This window comes from Mauremys reevesii, linkage group 10 (genome assembly GCF_016161935.1).
Source record: "Mauremys reevesii isolate NIE-2019 linkage group 10, ASM1616193v1, whole genome shotgun sequence".
NCBI lineage: Eukaryota > Metazoa > Chordata > Testudines > Geoemydidae > Mauremys > Mauremys reevesii.
The window spans coordinates 22,390,059-22,409,154 of NC_052632.1; the positions used below are offsets into that span (position 1 = coordinate 22,390,059).

Sequence of the window (19,096 nt, forward strand, 5' to 3'; positions counted from 1 at the left end):
GGTATTTCCATTTCAGCCAGGAAGTTCTTAGCCCCAGATCGGTATGTCTGCCCTGTCCACATGAATGAAACTGGAATCCAAAAAGGGTTATTTGAAGAGTTGGTGGATTTAAATAAACTTTTTAAGCTCCTCTTATTCTACTGCCTGAAACAGCCAGCTCTGGAGTCAACAAAATCCGTGTAAATGAGGCATCTTTTGTGTACATGAGCTTAGACCAACAATTGTTTGGCAAGTCCATCAAGTCCTAAATCATTAATGTGTGACTGGATTGGGACATGTAATGACTGAACGTTGCCAACAGCTACTCTCATTCTGATGAAGACCCCCAGTTGTACAAAACTTCCCTGTGGCCATCAGCAGCTCTTACACAATCACAAATTTTGTATGCTGAAATGTTGTCTGATTGTTCAGTCCTGTATACTAAACAAGGAATCACAAGGCTCACAACTTAAGTGCTAAGGTGGCTCTCCCTAGACAAGTAGTGGAAGAAACATAAATCATACCCATTTTTTTTAATGCTTAGTAAAGCAATTGCTAGGGAAATCAGCTGTGGTTGGAAGACAAAATGAATCACACTGCAAGGGGAAAAAGAATCATGCAAGTAGAGAGAGAGTCACTTACAGGGCTACACGTGGGTTAAAAATAAATTATTTCTGGCAAAAGCTCAGATTTGGTTACCCTTCAATAGATACAGGGGCACTTAGAGGTTTGTAAAAATTGTAGGACAGTCTGTTTTGGGTCCTGCTGTCCCCATTGCATGTGGAGATGTGCTAAAATTTTGGGATTGAGGGTTGGAATAGAATCCTAAATCATCTCATTATTTTTTGCATCTAGGATGATACATTTTTGTATTATGAGGAATAGTTACACTTTCAGGATGAGACGTTGAGATTGTCAGCTGCTAGATTATCAGCTGCTAGATTATCAGCATTTCCCATTTTGATAGCCAAATGAGCAGCATAGAAGAATATGTAGGGAGAGGGGCAGACAGAAGTTTTAAGGGTGTGATCCATTTTTAACACAGAGCTCTTCATGGTATTTTATAATAAGCATGGTTAGATTGGAAATGTTATGAACTCAAGTTGAAACTATTCTTATACAAAAACATGGAGTGCAAGATCTACTTTGCTTATCATGTTTTAGTCTTCCAGACTTTCAGCAAATCTGGAAACACTGGATCAAGTGTCTTCATCTGCCACCTCGTGGTAATATGCAGCATTTTACCAGGCTTTTGGGTAAAACACATTCATTCCTGTCCTTTGAGTAATAAAAGTGTGTTAGCTACAACGATACAGAAACCAAGGCTGAAATGCTAGGATATTTTGGAGCTCACAGAAGACTCCAAACTTTTGCTTTCTCTGGAATGGACTAGAAATGCTTCATAGTCATTAACAAGTGAGAGCATCTCTAGTGGTTTGAGGAATACACGGTGATTCAGGAGTACTTGAGTTCAATTCCCAACTCTTCTACCATCTGTCTGTCCTCTGCATGTAAAATACTTGGAGATCCCCAAGTACTGAAATTACTAATGTATGTGCATTAGCTTGGAGCAGGACAACATGGTTTTCACATTGCTGCATGAGAGGGCCTGCTCCTGTGTCTCCCACAAAGTGATAAGCGGCTTTCCTTGTTATTAACATAAGGTACTCAGCTCCTGGCAGGATGAGGCCTTCCAGTCATGTTTGGGGTTATTCCACGGGTGGGAATAAGTCCATTGTAGATGTGTCCCAAGAGGAAAGGAGCTGCTCAGTGCATCCAAATGACTAATGTTTAACCAAAAAGTAGTACTGAGAAAAGCCTGGCACTGTTTATGCACATTTTACACCATAGCCTAATTGTTTTAAAAGTAATTTTATCCCAGGGTCATTATACCAGAAATGGAGACTATTTCCCAACAACCAGCATCCCGAAGGAGAGCTATATGGCCAGCTTGGGTTGAATTTACTGGTCTCTCTCTTCTTTTCACCACTATATTTTAAATGGCACTACAAAATATCACTCAAAACAAACACCTATTGATCCCCAACTCAATATCTTTGTATAGCTAGACTAAGCTCTTCGGCTCAGGGCTCCTCCAGAGTTGTCTGTCTAAAGCACCTACGGACATGGTTGGTGCTACACAAATGATAAATAGTAATACAATAATATCTATTGTATCTATATCTATCTATAATATCTATTGTACTCTACATGAACATAAAAGAAAAACGCAGCTGTTTTCACTCCTTGATTATGAAAAGACTACTAAAAACCTACAAAAATAAGAAGCCCTGGTTCACACAGGTATAACCAGGAAAGCAAAACACTATTTTTGTATTTCACAAACAACATTCCACCTAATTTAGACTTCATGTTTACTCTGCCCGAATTATACTGGACTCCTGCATTGTAAGGCCACAATTAAGTACACTAGAGCACTCTGGGTAGATCCTTGACTTTCCTCTGTTTCCATGGCAATAGACTTGAATCAGCATCTCAGATTCATTACTGAAACCACATAATGGCAAATAACCGCTCACTCTTGGATAGCTCATGTCCTGAAATGGAAGCAATCCTAGCTGATATTTCCTTAGGAAGAGCTGTAAATATCTGTAAATAGCCAAGGAAACAAGCGTATCTTTTCTATCCAGACTTCATAGCCTACATAACAATGAAAATACCCTCTCTTCCCATTTATTTTGCTACAACAGTATATAAGAAGCATAACATCAATTAAACTCTAAAACCAGAATGGGATAGACGATTATCTTGGATTCTTTCAGCCCACATACTCTCATGATCTTGCAGGAGCTGGGGTTTATTTATTTATTAAATAGGAAGGATGGTCTTGTGACTAAGGCACCAGATTGGCACTCAGAAGACATGTGTTTTATTCCCCACTCTGCCATAGGATACCTGTGAGATCTTTGGCAAGTTACTTGGTGTCTCTGTGTTTCAGCTCACCAGATACATATAATCTGATCAATACATAAAATCTGAATTAGCACATCCTTACTTACAGCCTCTGTGAGCAAGAGCTTTTATGGAGCTTCCAGCAGAGACAGACGCTGTCCTTTTTAGCAGGAACCACTGCCTTGCACAGAATGTGAATATCCCACTGGTATTCTGGTGCAAGAAAAAGTACTTTGCATCTCCCTGCATCAGCAGGTATAAATCCAGCTCATGGTTTTGTATTATATGCGGAACCTGAATGTGTTTACCTGCATGTCTGAGTTAGTGAAGCTGCAGGCAGACAGGTAGTTTGTGTGCATTGCAACAGATTTCTTCTTTGCAGCCATATTTTCATTTTTATCAAATGTCAGTGGATACACAGAACACTTATTATCCAGGCCACTAGAGTTAAGAATTAAAAAAAAGAGAGAGAAAACATTAATGACAAGAAAAAGTGGGATGAGAAACAAAGGTAAGGGTGAAATATACAAAAAATTCTGCAACACCAAATCCTTACAAATGTAGATTTCCATTCCATTACACCACCTGGGATTCCCATATGCTAAGGGAATCCCCAGCTGCTTCTTTATGGCAAATGTATGGCTATTTTGTACTGCTTGAACAGCTGGAAGTGGGACTGAGGACCTAGTCCCTAGTATTTATTACATGCATTTAATTAATAAACTGCTTTTTACTGAACCACAGTCCATCCAACATTTATTGACAAGTGATCCAGTAGTAACCTTGCAGCTAATCTTTTGAATAAAGTCAAATTGCCATTTTTCTATTGAATTACATTTTTAGTATTACTCTCATGATGTTACCATTTATCCAACGTACTGAATTTGGCACATCTTCTATGGAAAAAGACATATAGCAACTGATGGCTGAAAGATAATACTTTCAAAATAACTTGAAAATAGGCAGCGGAAATAATGACTGCGTTGCTGAAAAAGGATTCTTTGGAATAAAGTATTTAACATTTGAGGTTCCATGATGTAATGATGAGATGACAAAAAGCAGCAGTTCAATTTCTGTGTGTACTAAATTTGCACATAACTTAATACAGTCTTAAGGCTCTACATGCCCTTTATCTGCACATACTGTGAAACTCCCTTTGACACCATTCTGCATATTGGATCAGCTCCCACTGGCCTGGAGCAGTGAACCGCGGCCACTGGGAGCCGTGATGGGCCGAACCTGCGGACGCGGCAGGTATGCAAACCGGCTCGGCCCACCAGGCACTTTCCCTGCACAAGCGGCGGAACAAGTTTGGGAACCACTGATATTATTATAGCATCCAAATGATATCACGGTCAGTATTTGTTAAGCTGTCAATCAATTCCAGTGATGGGTAAAGACGGCCACGTATAAAGATTTTTTTTTAAATAATGCTCATCTGATTAAGTTGGATAGTTGCTTTTTTCTGCTAAAACTACTAAATATCAAGTCTTTTCCCTAGGATTCCAAATTCTAAAGCATTCTTGAAGAAAGGGTGGGAGGAGAGGGGAAGGGAAGAGCCAACATTTTAAAATATTCCCCCAGCTCCATAAGTTACATTTACTTGGGACACAAGGTCATAGCTCCTCTAGTTTAAGAAGTTGCAAGAGCTTTTACTTACCCACAAGCAATGGCACATCCAGATGGGGCATATGCACATGCCATCACCCAGGTACATGGCATAGTCACTGCATGTTCCTGAAACATAATATTCTCCTTACATCTCAAGAATCAACTTCTGAGTATATTATCATGTCACTAATTGGTGTTAACATAACCATACAGAGGCCGAACTTGCTCAAATGCTGTCATGACCCCTCACTGTATTTCATGAAAATAGATGACAGATCAGAAACCATACCCATTTTTTAACAGATTTTTGCTCCTATACCTGAACAGTGGAGAATCAAGCTGTAATTCAAGATCAAATTTAATTGTGAAAGCAAGAGAATGTATGAGGATGAGAATCAAGCCAGAGTTGCCAAGTCATGTATTTCTTGGTACCTCTAGCCTTATTTCCCAGCACAAAGTGACTGGTTGTGAATTACTCCAGGACAATTGTGTAAGATGCTGGGCACCTGCAAGGTCCACTTTAGAACTCTCCACATTTTGGATGGTCATTGCAGCATTTGTTCAAAGCTATGTTGCACTGGCCTGTTTTTCGAATGCCAATGACACTCTTTATTAGCTATAGCTTCTGCTAAGGCTATGCAGACCTGAGCCACACTGGGAGGGAGCAGCATCTCTCATGCAGGAACATCTGGGGACATTATGGCTAAAGAAGCCAGGAGAAAACACAAGGGGTCAAACTATGCCAGGGCACGTGCTTATTCATGGCACTCACTACAGATATTCTATAGGTGTAGTCTGCACGTCGCCAGCCCTGCTCTGCACGGGCCAGTGCCCAGAATGAGGACATGCTCACACTCCAGCTGGAGAGCAGCATGTGGGACGTTTACACTGCCACGTACTTAGTGCCCAGGCAGTGGTGCCGGGAGCTCTGGTGCACTGAAGAAGCTAGAGAGGGAAGGGCTTCCACTTCCATCTCTAGCACATCCGTGCAGTGCAGCCATATTTGGCTTTATATACAGAAACTGCAGAAGTCCACTTACCTTGTTGGTAGTGAAGGAATCCCACACGATCACCTTCCCATCCTAAATTCAACACACAATGGAGAGAGGAATGAGGGGCTTCAAAGTGTACGTTCACTCCTGTATTTCAGAGATCTGGGCAAAGCGCTGCTGTTAACTTCTGCCCCACATGCCATTTCCCCAGGAAACACACACCACCTTTCCAACACTACTATTAGCAACAGTGAAGTGCGCTATGAATCAGAGACACTGCATAATTAGGCTAGTTATTTCTGTAAATGCAAAATGACACTGCACCATCCCCCTCACACTGATTGACAAATGGAATCTAAAAGGCCTACGTGGAGACAGATACCCTTTGCTCCAGTGTGCCTCTGGAAAATCAGTCTTAGCACTTACGACTCTCTTTAAAAGACCCTTTCCTTAGCCCACAGAGAGAGCAAGACCCTCCCTCTCTGGCTATGTCTACACTATGAGCTAGGGGTTATACACCAACTTGCACTAGCTCAGTGAGTGCTCGTGTGAGGATATATAGCAGTGTAAACGCAGTAGCACATGCAGTGGTAGCAGTGGCATGGCTTACCCATTACCAGTACACACCTGCCTGAAACCGGTGGGTATGTACTTGACACAGCTCAGCCATGTCTCCACTGCCCCAACCCATGCTGCCATGGCTACACGGCTACTTATACTCACGGCTAGCTCGCTGAGCACTAGCATGAGTATGCGAGTAGGGGAATCAGGCACTAGCTCACAGGGTACATGTAGCCTTTAAATGAAAGGAAGGAGCTGTCCTCAACACTTATCATGGAGATCATCTTCTCAAGGAACAACCACCTGGATGAATTTTTATTCTCCTTCTTTTCTCCTACAAATGGACTTATCCTAGCTCATAATTATCCTCTGAGTTACATCTCTTCAGATGACTATTTATCTTCTTTTCCCATTCCACCCTTTCTCTGCTCCCCTTTTTTCTACTACTCTTTCTTAACCTTTAGTTGCCCACTTAAGCAACCTACTGACAAGAACGAACATGCAACCAATAGTGTGCTACATAATCACCTTGTCTGTAGGTTGATGCCAATTACCTTTGGCTGGCATAATATCCTTTAACATTGCAGTCTGGGAAGAATGAATTGTTTGTTTGCAACTAGCTATTGTTATTGTCCCTGGGCTCATTAATTTATTAAAATAGAAGTTTAAAAAAAATGCAAAATGAAATGATCTAAGTGCCATCAAAGAGAAAACAGACCTCAACGTGTCTGCAGTGCTAATACCTGAACCCCCAGACTGGTTCACAGAATCACCGGGTGTGGTTTTTTTCAGGACACGTATTTTAAGGTGGAATAAAGCCTCTCTTTTTTGCTTTCATACCTATACACTCATACTTTCACTTCAAAAAATAGCTTACTAAATGTTCAATCTTTGGTCTCCTGGCTGAGACCTCGAAGAATGGTGCCAGACAGCAGTAACCCATGGTGGTTTGTGATGCAGATATCCTATTCTAGCCTGTAGGCCAGGGGTCGGCAACCTGTGGCACACAAGCCGATTTTTGTTGGCATACGGGGCAGGCTGAGCCGCTCAGCCCGCCACCGCTCTGGGGTTCCCACTGCTAGACCCTTGCCAGCCGGGGTCCCACCGCCGGTCCCTCTCAGCGCCCACTGCTGGCCTAGGGGAAGGAACCTCAGGCTGGCAGCGGGCTGTGACCCCAGCTGGCAGGAGCTGACGGCCGAAACCCCAGAGCGGGGGCGGGCTGAGCCGCTCAGACTGCTGTCGCCACTCTGGGGTTCCCGCTGCTGGCCCCTTGCCAGCTGGGTCCCACTTAGCGCCCGCTGCTGGCCTGGGGGAAGGAACCCCAGGCTGGCAGGAGCCAGCAGCAGAAACCCTAGAGCGGCTCAGCCCGCTGCCATTCTGGGGTTCCCACTGCTGGTCCCTTGCCAGCCGGGGTCCCACTGCCGGTTCCTCTCAGCACCCGCTGCTGGCCTGGGGGAAGGAATCCCAGGCTGGCAGTGGGCTAAGACCCCGGCTGGCAGGAGCCAGCAGCTGAAACCCCAAAGCGGGGACGGGCTGACCTGCTCAGCCCCCGCTCTGGGGTTCCGGCTGCTGGCCCCTTGCCAGCCGGGGTCCCTGCTGCAGCCCCACTCACCTTGCTTCCGGTTGGAGTTCCAGTGCAGGCCCCCTGCCAGACAGGGTCCAGGCCTCCAGCCCTGCTCAGCCCTCCCAGCCCCCAGCTCCACTCACCTCAGCTGCCGATCTGGGGTTCCAGCCAGTTAACAACTGATCGCTCAGAAGCCTGTGTGCAGCTTAAAGTATCCAAATACGTGCCACCAGTCATTGGAAAACTCAGCAAGGAAAATCAAGGGCAAGGATTACACTAAACGAATAAGATCTGCATTTTAATTTAATTTTAAATAAAGTTTCTGAACGATTTTGAAAACCTTGTTTACTTTACATATAACAGTAGTTTGGTTATATATTATAGACTTATAGAGAGATCTTCTAAAAAACGTTAAAATGTATTACTGGCACGCGAAGCCTTAAATTAGTGTATAAATGAAGACTCAGCACACCACTGCTGAAAGGTTGCCGACCCCTGCTGTTGGCAGTAGATTGAGACCAGCAACTCATTTCATAGAGGCCAATGAACAGCCGTCAGATGTAACAAGTTCCAGCCATTACCATTCTGAATGTGAACCAGTGACCTAGAAGTGAAAGGCTTTTATCTCAATACCTCCCCCATTCCTCTGTACAACTTTGTGACATAAGACTGATCTCAAACAGACTTAATGACTGTTTATCAAAATGTCCAAATATTTGTAATAGTTCTAGCTGGCTGAGTGAGGTTGTTTATTTTTAAGGCCACATCCATCTTCCAGACCACACAAAGGATTTCACGTTCACAGATCACACTGAGACCTTTCGAGTAGAATAAGAATGTTTTCCGATCTCTCCATCCCAATTCTTTCTCTTCATATGTTAATTCAAATGATGGGGTGAAGTGCTGCATACTGACTGTCCAGAGAGAATAAGATGCATCTGATCCCAAACCAGCTTGCTGTAATACTGCATATGTAATGTGCTAACATACTCTGAAAAAATTCTGTATGAAAAATAGATGAGAGGTCTTTAAGGTCTCACCTCCAATAGGTGTGGTGATGCTTACCAGAATTATATTCTTTATTCAGTAGTCTGGTTTGTGTTCGCTGAACAAATATGTTGCTAAAAGAATCCTTTAGGCATCATGAAAGCATTTAGACTAAACACAGATTTCATTTCCAGTTAACATTACCTAGTGTAGCTCTCAGAATTGTGCCTGGCTATCACTGACTTTGAATAGCACCTACACATTTCCTCACCTGGGAAGAGCTCACAATTCGTCTTTTATCTTTGCACCAGTCCATGCAGAGGACTTTATTACCATGGCCTTTCAGAGTTCTCCTGGTCTTCATCACAAACTGACCTAGGGCTTCCACACGTTCCGCCACCTGATGAACTGTGGAGAATTAACCATAAAGAGAATCACCAAATGTTTGCTCCATATTAAAGCCCTGGGCCTGCAAACATTTAATACCCATGAGTGACTTTACCCACATGAGTAATTCCAGGTAGCACAATGAGTCTATTCAGGTGAGTAGTTAGTCAGCTGAGTGAGTACAAGATCAGGCTCGAAGTTCACTTGAAGCACATCTAACCACCATATGTATAGTATTCTTCACTGAAGCACAGCTATTAGAAATAGACGAGACCTTAGAGAATGCCATCGAATCAAAACATCTGCCATACCAGGTTTTGTTTGTTTGGGGGGAGAGGGTTGTATGTGGGTGTTTATTTTACAAAAATTCATCTACATTATTTAGGACTTTTTTACATTTGTTCAGAATTTAAAAAAAGTTTGAAAAATTATATACAATGTCAAAAGATTTTGGAGATCTCACTTTTTAGGGCAATATTTTGTCTCAAATTATTGTTGTGGTTCTAAAATGCTCAGAAAGTGCTTTTAGTGTTATAAAAACTTTTTGTTTGTTTGTTTTTAAAATAATTTCAGTACCAGCAACGTGAGGACATTTTAACGTGGCAGCTCTGACCTCAAGGTGCTATAGGTACTGGACTTCAGTCAGTTCAGAGGTTTGATCTGCACTCAGAATTCCCACTGGAAGCCTTGGGAAGTCTGTGTGCCAACCGCAGGCATCATGCGCCCCTGCGTGAGCTGAGTGGCTGAGCAGTTTTTGTGACAGCATCGTATCTTACGACATTAACCCGCATCAGCATAACAAAGCCGTTGCACTTCACTTGATTGGTGTTTGAATAATAGCAAGTGTTTATTTCTAAAAACATATGATTCTGTGAAACAGTTTCCATTCATTGTGGAGAATCCTAAGTAAAATCCTCCAGCTGGAGTTCTCACAATGTTTTAAGTTATTTCTCAGCACAGTTTCCATCTGCTGTTTCTATAAATAATCTTAGATTTCCAACAAGACATGGCTGTAAAACTGAACGTGCAAAGGCACCTCAGTGTGAAACCCACCCCACTGCAACTGGCACAGTTCAAAGCTATCTTGCACCCCTGAAGCCTCATGCTGAGGCTGTCTGGGGGGGAGGCATCAGCTGAGAACACTAATTTGTTTCTGACCCAGTGATGTTCATTCTACCAAGGGCTCAGCAGGAACATGCTGCCTCTTTTCACACAGGAGCAACAAGACTCTGTGCTGGCCCCACGTAACCAGAGTAACAGGAGGAGACATTGTATCTGCATTTATGTGGATCTAGTGCAGGGGTGGGCAAACTTTTTGGCCCGACCTGAGGGCCACATCTGGGTATGGAAATTGTCTGGCTGGCCATGAATGCTCACCAAATTGGGGTTGGAGTGCGGAAGGGGGTGAGGGCTCCAGCTGGGGGGTGCGGGATCTAGGGTGGTGTTGAGGATGAAGGGGTTGGGGTGCTGGAGGGTGCTCTGGGCTGGGACCAAGGGGTTCGGCGGGCAGGAGGGAGATCAGGGATGGGGCAGGGAATTGGGGGGCAGGGGGAGGGCTCTGGCTGGGGGTGCAGGCTCTGGGGATGAGGGGTGCTGGAGGGTGCTCTGGGCTGGGACCAAGGTTCGGGGGCAGGAGGGAGATCAGGGATGGGGCAGGGAATTGGGGGGCAGGGGGAGGGCTCTGGCTGGGGGTGCAGGCTCTGGGGATGAGGGGTGCTGGAGGGTGCTCTGGGCTGGGATTGAGGGGTTCAGAGGGCAGGAGGAGGATCAGGGCTGGGGCAGGGGGTTGGGGGTGCCGGGGGATGGGGCTCAGAGGTGCAGGCTCTGGGTAACGCTTACCTGAAGTGGCTCCCAGAAGCAGCAGCATGTCTCTGCTATGGCTCCTATGCTGAGTCGCAGCTAGGCAGCTCTGCTGCGCACTGCCCCATTCGCAGGCGCTGCCCGTGAAGCTCCCATTGGCCAATGGGAGCCGCATTTGGGGTGGGGGCAGTGTGCGGAACAGAACCCCCTGGCTGCCCCTATGCATAGGAGCCAGAGACGGGACATGCTGCTGCTTCCAGGAGCCACGCGGAGTGGCCCCCAACTGGAGCGCCAGAACGGGACAAGCTCCAGACCCTGCTCCCCCAGCGGGAGCTTGAGGGCCGGATTAAAACGGCAGGTGGGCAGGATGTGGCCCGTAGTTTGCCCACCCCTGATCTAGTGGCTCTACCACCTTTAAAACACCTGACAAGGAGGAGCATGGAGGAATGGGGCTGCTACTTGAGCCAGAGGCTGGAGTAGGAGTCCTAGGAGGTGGTGTGCTGTAAAACGGCCTTGTGCCCGAGGCCTGGAGACCAAAAAGGGCCTGACCCAGAGACACGCTGAAGTGATCCAGTGCTCAGTGTGTGTCAGTTGCCAGTGGGTTGCCCATATCAGCCACTGTGATCAGCTAGAAGAGACAGCGCCTGATCCAAACACACTGGAATCAGTGGAAAGACTCCCATTGACTTCAGTGCAATTTTGTATCTGGCCTTTCCTCTTTTAGCTCAAGTGATTTGGAGCTGGAGCTCTGAGTTGAATCCCTATCGTGATAAGTGATTGCCCTGGGTAGCTGTAATCGCCATCGATGAAAGTTGTAGGTAACAGACCCTAAATTGCAATTATATTAATGTCAACAGATCCCTCCATCACAAAACTCACAGCTAAAATCTTTGTCCTGTGTTAAGCAGTGATGGGAAGGCATGCGAGCTAGGAAAGGATGGGCATCCATACCCTACAAAGATGGCTCTTTGGCTTACAATCAGCTGAGCAATTTCTGCCTCTCTAAGTCTGAAATTGATTTCTAATGGATTGGCTGTTCAGTAATCATCTTTCAAAACACATCAGCCTTGCAGACTGTGCCAGAAACTGAAATAATGCTCTTAGCTACAAACATTGCCCTATAAGACACTAACCCTCACACAGCAAGGGAACGAAATCGCTGCCCATTATTCCTGACAATTCGTCCATTACAAAACGATCTTCACGAGGGGCTAGAAGCAAAGTAGCCTTTCCAAAAAGTATCAGCTTAACCCATTGAAAAACTATATCCCCTCCCCCCCCGCCTCATCAAGAGAAGCCAATCAAATGATCTACTGAGATCCTGAAATGATATAATCAAAATACAAATACTGGAGATTGTTACGGCAACTGGAAGACTAGGCTGAAATTCTTGTGTCCAGAACTTATCAAATAAAACAAATCTTTTTACTGCCAATAGCCTACGTTTCCTTTCTGTTAATGCAACATAAATTCGGCAACACTGGCTATTTTAGTATAAATAACTCTCTCAGAACACTGATCCCTACAGACTTCATAGGAATATAACAATTCTGAAATATTTATAATATCTGTAAAAACACTATTGCAAACTATGGGCCTGATCTTGCAACCCTTACTCAAGCAAGTAGCTCCACTGCACTGACCAGGACCAAGAGGTAGCTTGTGAGAGTAAAGGTAAAGGATTGGGCCCATAATATTCCAAATAGAACTGGATATCTTTCTATAAGGTATGCTATAGTTAAACAGAAGTTTTGGGGCTTGATGCAGAAATTATTGACTAAAGTTCTTTGGCCTGTTATGCAGGGGAGAAGTGGGAGGGGGAGGAAAGGGGACATGTCAGATTAGATGATTATAACAGTCCCCGCTGGCCTTGAAATCTATGAATCAAATAGACAAAATAATTGTTTATATTTTCAATCTGAACTTTTAATTGGTGTAATTAACCCTGAGAGTTCTCCAGATGGCAAATCAAATCAAAGGGTAGGACTTCAGATGTCTAGTCACATTTTTTTCCACAGAGCTACAGTTCAAAATATAATTGAACAAAGAAGGGAAACGCTGTTAAGGCAGGCAGTTTGTCTTGGGGGAAAATGGGAAAAAATTATGATTTTGTCATGGCAAAAAGTGATAGTCATTATCTTACATTTCAAAAAAGGAAGTTATTTAATTTATTTCCCCAATAGAAATAGCTGTTGGAAATAGTTTTAAAGCACAGAGAGACCAAAAGCCTCAACACAGAACTAAATCTATAAAAATAATGGAGGAGTTTTGCTCAGTAGTGGGCACACTAAAAGTAATTTTTTTTCACTCTAACGGGGAAAAATGTTAAAAGTCACACATTTTGTCATGGAAGTCAAACCCTGGGCAAATATGCAGCCTTAATAAAACAAAATTTGGGAAAACATTTATTTACAGATCTATGAAGTAAATGAAAACATGTGGAGAGTATTCCGCAAACATCATGAGACCTACAGTTAGAGTAGGCACAGTTAAAGTTAAGCATATGCTTTGTTAAATAGAGATGGTTTTAAGCATGTTTTGCTGAATTGAGGCCTCATTGTTCATACTGTAGAAATTATACTGCAAGACTATTGATTTATGGTAATGTTTCTGTAAGGAGGCCATCTCCATTCAACGATTCCTGTTAAAAGGACATTGACAAAACCTATGATAATTAAATTTAGGCAAGAAAATGCCTCATTTACCACAGAAAAGTAGCAGGTGTATTTTTTTTTAAATCTGAATTTTACATATATTCACTCCTGCCATTCCCCAGGAGTAACAAACAGTGATTGCATAAATCACTAGATATTGGTTTGTATCCCCTTTCAACACAGACTTCAAAAACAAAGACAGGAGGAACAAAGTTGTAATAAGCCCACAAAAGTTACTGGCAAAATCACCCCTATAGTACAAGAAAAATGTTGCAATTTATTCCTATAATATTTGTAGGGGAAAAAAAGAAAAGTACATAATAAATAATATTACTATTAATAATAACTAATAATAGTGTCTTGCATCTCAGGGATTTCAGGTTAACAAGGTTAAATTATTTTGTATTAACCAGAGTAAAAGGCGAGGGTGGTGTAAAATTATGCATGATCATGTATTTGTATTGCAGTGACTAGGGAGCTTGCTTACACACCGGATTAATGTCGATGACTTGACACCCGAATTGCTGGGAAGTTTTAGATCAGAGCTAGGGCAGGTTTGGGGTTTTTGAACGCGGCAATGGCCCCCTTTGGAGCCACGCCGCAGGGATGAAATGCCGGCTCAGTGGAAACCTCCCCACGACTCCAAGGCCAAGATTTCACTCCGGCTGCTGCCGCCACCAACCGTGACCAACGTGAGCGTCAGACCCAGGGATGCTACTGAATCACAGCACGCACTGAGCAGCAGCAGCCGCCGCCGCTCCCCTCCCCCGGCACAGCGCACGAGAGGCGCTCGCGGAATGGCTCAGGCCCAGCGCTCAGCAGGGTAACTGGGTGCAAAGGGCGCTCGCGCCGCTTGCCCATTGTCCGCGCGCGGGGCGCTCAGCGCGTGCCCGGACGGCTGGAACCCGGGATCCAGCACCTGCACCGCGCTGGGGGCGCCGCTCGGCTCGGCCCGACCGCGCCCCGGGATGCCCGCGCTGCAGCCCCCGCCCCCCCGCAGCCCGTGCCCCCCGGAGAGGGGGGCTGCGCTGCAGTCCGGGCCGTGCCCCTCCCCAGACTCACGCTCCACATCGTGCAGCTTGGCCCGCTCCTCCTCCAGCCGGCCCTTCAGGCTCTCCGCCTCGCTCTTCAGGGACGCCAGGGTCTCGTTCTCGTGCAGCCCCTCGGTTGCCATCTTTGCACGGCAGGAAGCAGGGAGAGAGAGGCGGGGAGGAGGGGTTTGAGGGCCCGGCTTCCAGGGATGCTGCCGCAGCTCCCGCCGCCTGAGCAACTGAGCCTGGGAACCGCACTGGGCTCCCCCCGCCCCCCTTGCACGCTGACGTTCAAGGCCAGGCTGGCGACTCGTGCCGCTGTGTGCAGCCAGCACCTGCCGGCCCAGCACCGTGCGCCGCGAGCAGCCTCGTGCTGACACCTGGGCTCCGGGCTGGCTGCTCCTCGCCCCGGCAAGAACTGCGTGAGACCAGCACTGCGGGCTCTCAGATGCGGGCACCAGGAAATAGTTGCAGTTTCATTCCAGGCTGCATCTGAGCCCCCGGATTTCATCGCAGCACCGGCTGCTTGTGCAAAGTGGCTTTCCCAGGTTGTGCAGAAACTCGTGAAAGTTGCACGATTCAAGGCACAAGTTGATCCTCATCGCAGCGAGATTTTAAAATACAGAGGCTTTGCTTCAAAACCAGGACCCGTGGTCAAGGTACCAGGCCTGGCAATCGAGGTTTCCTCCCACCGACCTCTAGGCCTCCTGCACTGCCATGCCCTTTGGAGACCGGGGCTGAGAGTTTCAAAGCTGAACAGGGGATTTGACCCCCTAGGAATCCAGAGCTCGTAGGCAGCAGTGAAAATTTCCATCCCAATCTCCGTGTGTCAGTGGAATGGGGATAATAATACCTACCCATAATTCTCTCTGAAGTGTTTGGATGTATCTTTGGTTGAAAAGAGTTAAACGTTATTACATACCACAAAGTAAATGTATTTATTCCCACCCCCCCTCCACACACACACCATTTTCCCCAGCTCCATCGTTACTTGGGGGCTCTGTGCCTGAGAGAATTTAGTTCTGATGTATTGAGGTTGTAACTGACTGACATTTGCAGAAGACAGAGGAGCTGTACGTGGGCTTTGCAGTCTTTCTGCAAAGGGAGCTTCCTGACCATGGCCTCTTCTGCTTTTGTTAATTGTCCTTGATCTACATGGAGAAACTGTTAATATTGACTCCCATTGTCTCCGGCAGGCAGAAAATAGACAAACTAAGTGACTATTGTTCAACCTGGACAAAGGCCACGATTGAAAAGTGAGATAAGAAAGTAAGTGCAGCTGCTTTGTAGCCTGTGTGCACCTCCTGGATGCAGTATTAGGCCCCAGAGAAAATAAAGCCCTTTTCACACTGTTTAACAGCAGTACACCAGTGGGTTCAGTCTCAGTCAGTTTCTCTTATAGGTGTGTATGCCCTCTAGAGTTAGCACACAGGCTGAGTGCAGAGGCAACATTCAGTTCTCCCCAGAGCAAAGGGTACTTTGGCAATAGTTTCCAGCACCCACCCACTTCCCAACTTGTACCTACTCATTGGAGAATCCAGTACTTTTAAAGTGATACAAAGAGAACAAAAGCATCATTACTAATAAGCAAGACAGTGACAGGAAGGTTCTAGCCTGTGCTATTTTGGTATCTGAACAATTAAAGCTGCTTATATGAAATTCAAGAATTTGAGTATTTGTTTTGACCTGATGAGGCAATAGGGGGAGAGTTGGGAGAATCAATTCCATTTAACAAAGGAATTTGCTCTATGACAGATGCCCAGGTTTTGAGATGCTAAGGTATGTAAATATCAAATCGTGGGCCCACTGAAGTCCATGGAAGTTGTGATACTGAGTTCTACAGGAACAGAGCTAAATGTGGAGTGTAACTGAGTGCTGCTGAGATATTGCTTGCATTTTGGGATAGTAATGCCAAATCAGTGCCCCATCCTGCCTGCCTTACTCACTGAATAAGTAGATCTTTTTGTGCACAGGAATGTAAGCAGCTGAGCCTCTCCTGGTAGGAGCCGAAAGTCAGCACTGAAGGCATCAAAGTCATTGGAAGCGGGGGTGCTCGGTCCTGCTAAAGGTCAGTCCGAAAGTGCATATAGCAGATCTCAGATTGATTACACTTGGACTACTCATGTGAGTAAAAGTTGCAGGATTTGGCCCAGGGGATATTGGGTCCTGATGTGGATAGCAGAAAGGGGGGTATATGCATGGTGCTCCCCGAAATGAACAAGTGGATGGGGATGGGCAGAATTCTCTAGACCCAAGCTGTAGGGGGAGCATGCTGCAGCTTGTAAAGGACTGATGCAGCACACACCCCCATCCAGTGGGAAAAGCGAGTTTCAGAGTTATGCCTCACAGGGGTGGGAAGTGGACATGCATCAACTGCAGCCCAAGCTACTAAGTACACTGGTACACTTCTTTCATGAATCGGAACTAGAAGAAAAAATTAACTCACCTAGCCAAACCCTGGGCTATTAATACTTGTGCTGTCATTAACTAACCCTGCAAAAATAACAGGTTAGAGCAGATCTAGTCTGGACATGGTATAAAAGCTCCAGATTTGGGTGACAAATATAGAGGAGAACATACAGTTGAGTCACAGTTTTCATAAATGCCACATAAGAATGTTCTCATTTAGTAAATGTCTAACTCAAGGCAGCTTGTTTCATCCTTCCCTTAAAACCCATGTCTGCTAGAGGCAATGTGTTTTTAACATTAACCAATAATACATTAGTAATTAATTATTCAATATGATAATGAATATTAAGCAAGTCATTAGCCTATGTTTGCAGAATTCATTTTGCTATAGGAGTGTTTAATCTGAAATGGGGAAAGCATCAATTAAAATGCCACAGCCCCTAAATTCCGAACGCTTTCAGATTGAGTCAGAGCACGTGGGGATCTGCCACAAGGGCTCCTACAGTCAAATGGAGGTTAAAAGGGACCTGGACAGTTTTATAGACAACAATACCAAAGCCAGTCTTTAAGCTTATGTTCATTATTACACAGTTGACCAAGTCCATTATAGGGGGAGGGGGTTGATTTGCCTTCCTCAGAAGCATTAAGAAAGGATATTGGACTTGAAGGGCCAACTGCCTGATTCAGTATGGTAAATTTGGTGTAGAAAGTATTCTGGCCTAGTAGTTAGAGAAGGAGACTGGGAGTTAGGGTTGTATTCCTGATTGTTCCACTGATTTTCCATGGGATTTTGGGTAACTCATTTAGCCTCTATCTGCCTGCGTTACTTAGCTGTAAAATGCAGAGACTGGTTGATCCAAAGTTCTCAATGTACTGTATGGATCTAAGTGACTATATAAGTGCAAAGTACTATTGTTTTTATATTGCCAGAAGAAAACCACTGGAGTTAAGGCTGCGTACATATCAGTAACTTCAGGGTATAAACATTACAGGGATGTGGTAAGTATTCCCCAAACAAGCATTACAAGTCCAGGAAATTCAGAGTTAAGGTTAAATGCAAAAGAAATCCAAACATCATAAGGTCTGGAAGTGCACAGTAAAAGCATCCAAACAAACTCAGCTTCACTCAGTAGTAATGCCATGCAATAATTATACAATTATGGTTAGTGCTAAGTAGTGTTTATAGCCACAGATCAGATTAAGCTGATTTTAAAGACATTAGATTTTTTTCATTTATTTTCCCCTTCATGGTGCCACTACTAAGGCCTGGTCTACGCTACGGGGGGGGGGGTGTGTGTCGAACTAAGGTACGCGACTTCAGCTACGCGAATAGCGTAGCTGAAGTCGAACTACCTTAGTTCAAATTTCCTATCTGTCCAGATGCCTTAACTACTCACTTCCATACTTAACCATTTTTTGCTTTCTTTAACCTTAACTCTGATCTATCTGGGTTTGTAGTGCTTAGTTTGGGGATAATTGTAACATCTTTGCAATGTTTTTACCCTTTAATTATAGCTACTCTCAACCTTAATGCCACTTGAGCAGATTTTTTACCTGGGAATTTCCTCGATACTTTTTTTTTTTTATTAAACTTGCCCTACATAAACACTAAACAAGACATGCAAACAGAATATTGCCATAGAATATTTTTAACGATTGGAACATAGTGTCAACACCCTTAAATCTTTTCTATTTTTAATGTTAAGTTTTAGGGTCAGATTCACCAGGCCCCTTTGGCTGCTTTACCCCTCATTGGAACAATGGAGACCAGGCGGAGAATAATGGCCATTTCTCCACAGCTCCTGGCCTCTATGTGTCACTGCTCAGACACATCCCAATTCCCCCCACATCTGCCTCCAACGTGCCCCTGCTCAGACACACACCCGTTTCCCTCTCCCCCAATTTTGCATGCAAGGCACCAACCATGTTTCTCCTCTTGCCTTCCCTGTTGGTAGATCTTGTGAAATGGAGAGTTTTTTTTAAATAATTTTTGGATTAATAGTATTTGCTGCTGTTATACTTCGTAACCAGAAAACTACTTCCTCAGCAGGACTGACAAATAAGGTTCTTTACAGAGAGTTCCATATCTCTGAGTTCATTATCCTGCTGCCATCTCCTATTGTTCTCAGTGGAAATGAGGCTACAAAGATACCACCTACAAAATGGCCACCCCCACCCGCTGTTCCCAGTGAGGGTGAAGCCAAGTTG

At 44.8% G+C, this 19,096-nt stretch overlaps 1 protein-coding gene across 2 annotated transcripts in view; it reads right to left on the reverse strand.

Annotated features, from left to right (window-relative positions):
* GNB5 (G protein subunit beta 5) overlaps positions 1 to 19,096 on the reverse strand; it is a 44,182-nt gene that overhangs the window by 13,445 nt on the left and 11,641 nt on the right. For both annotated transcript variants that reach the window (XM_039492804.1, XM_039492803.1), the window contains 5 exons: positions 14,511 to 14,622; positions 8,879 to 9,015; positions 5,544 to 5,585; positions 4,553 to 4,629; positions 3,201 to 3,333 (listed from right to left, as the gene is read on the reverse strand). In XM_039492804.1, the coding sequence (XP_039348738.1) occupies positions 3,201 to 3,333; positions 4,553 to 4,629; positions 5,544 to 5,585; positions 8,879 to 9,015; positions 14,511 to 14,622 (501 nt within the window). The remainder of the gene's footprint in view (positions 1 to 3,200; positions 3,334 to 4,552; positions 4,630 to 5,543; positions 5,586 to 8,878; positions 9,016 to 14,510; positions 14,623 to 19,096) is intronic.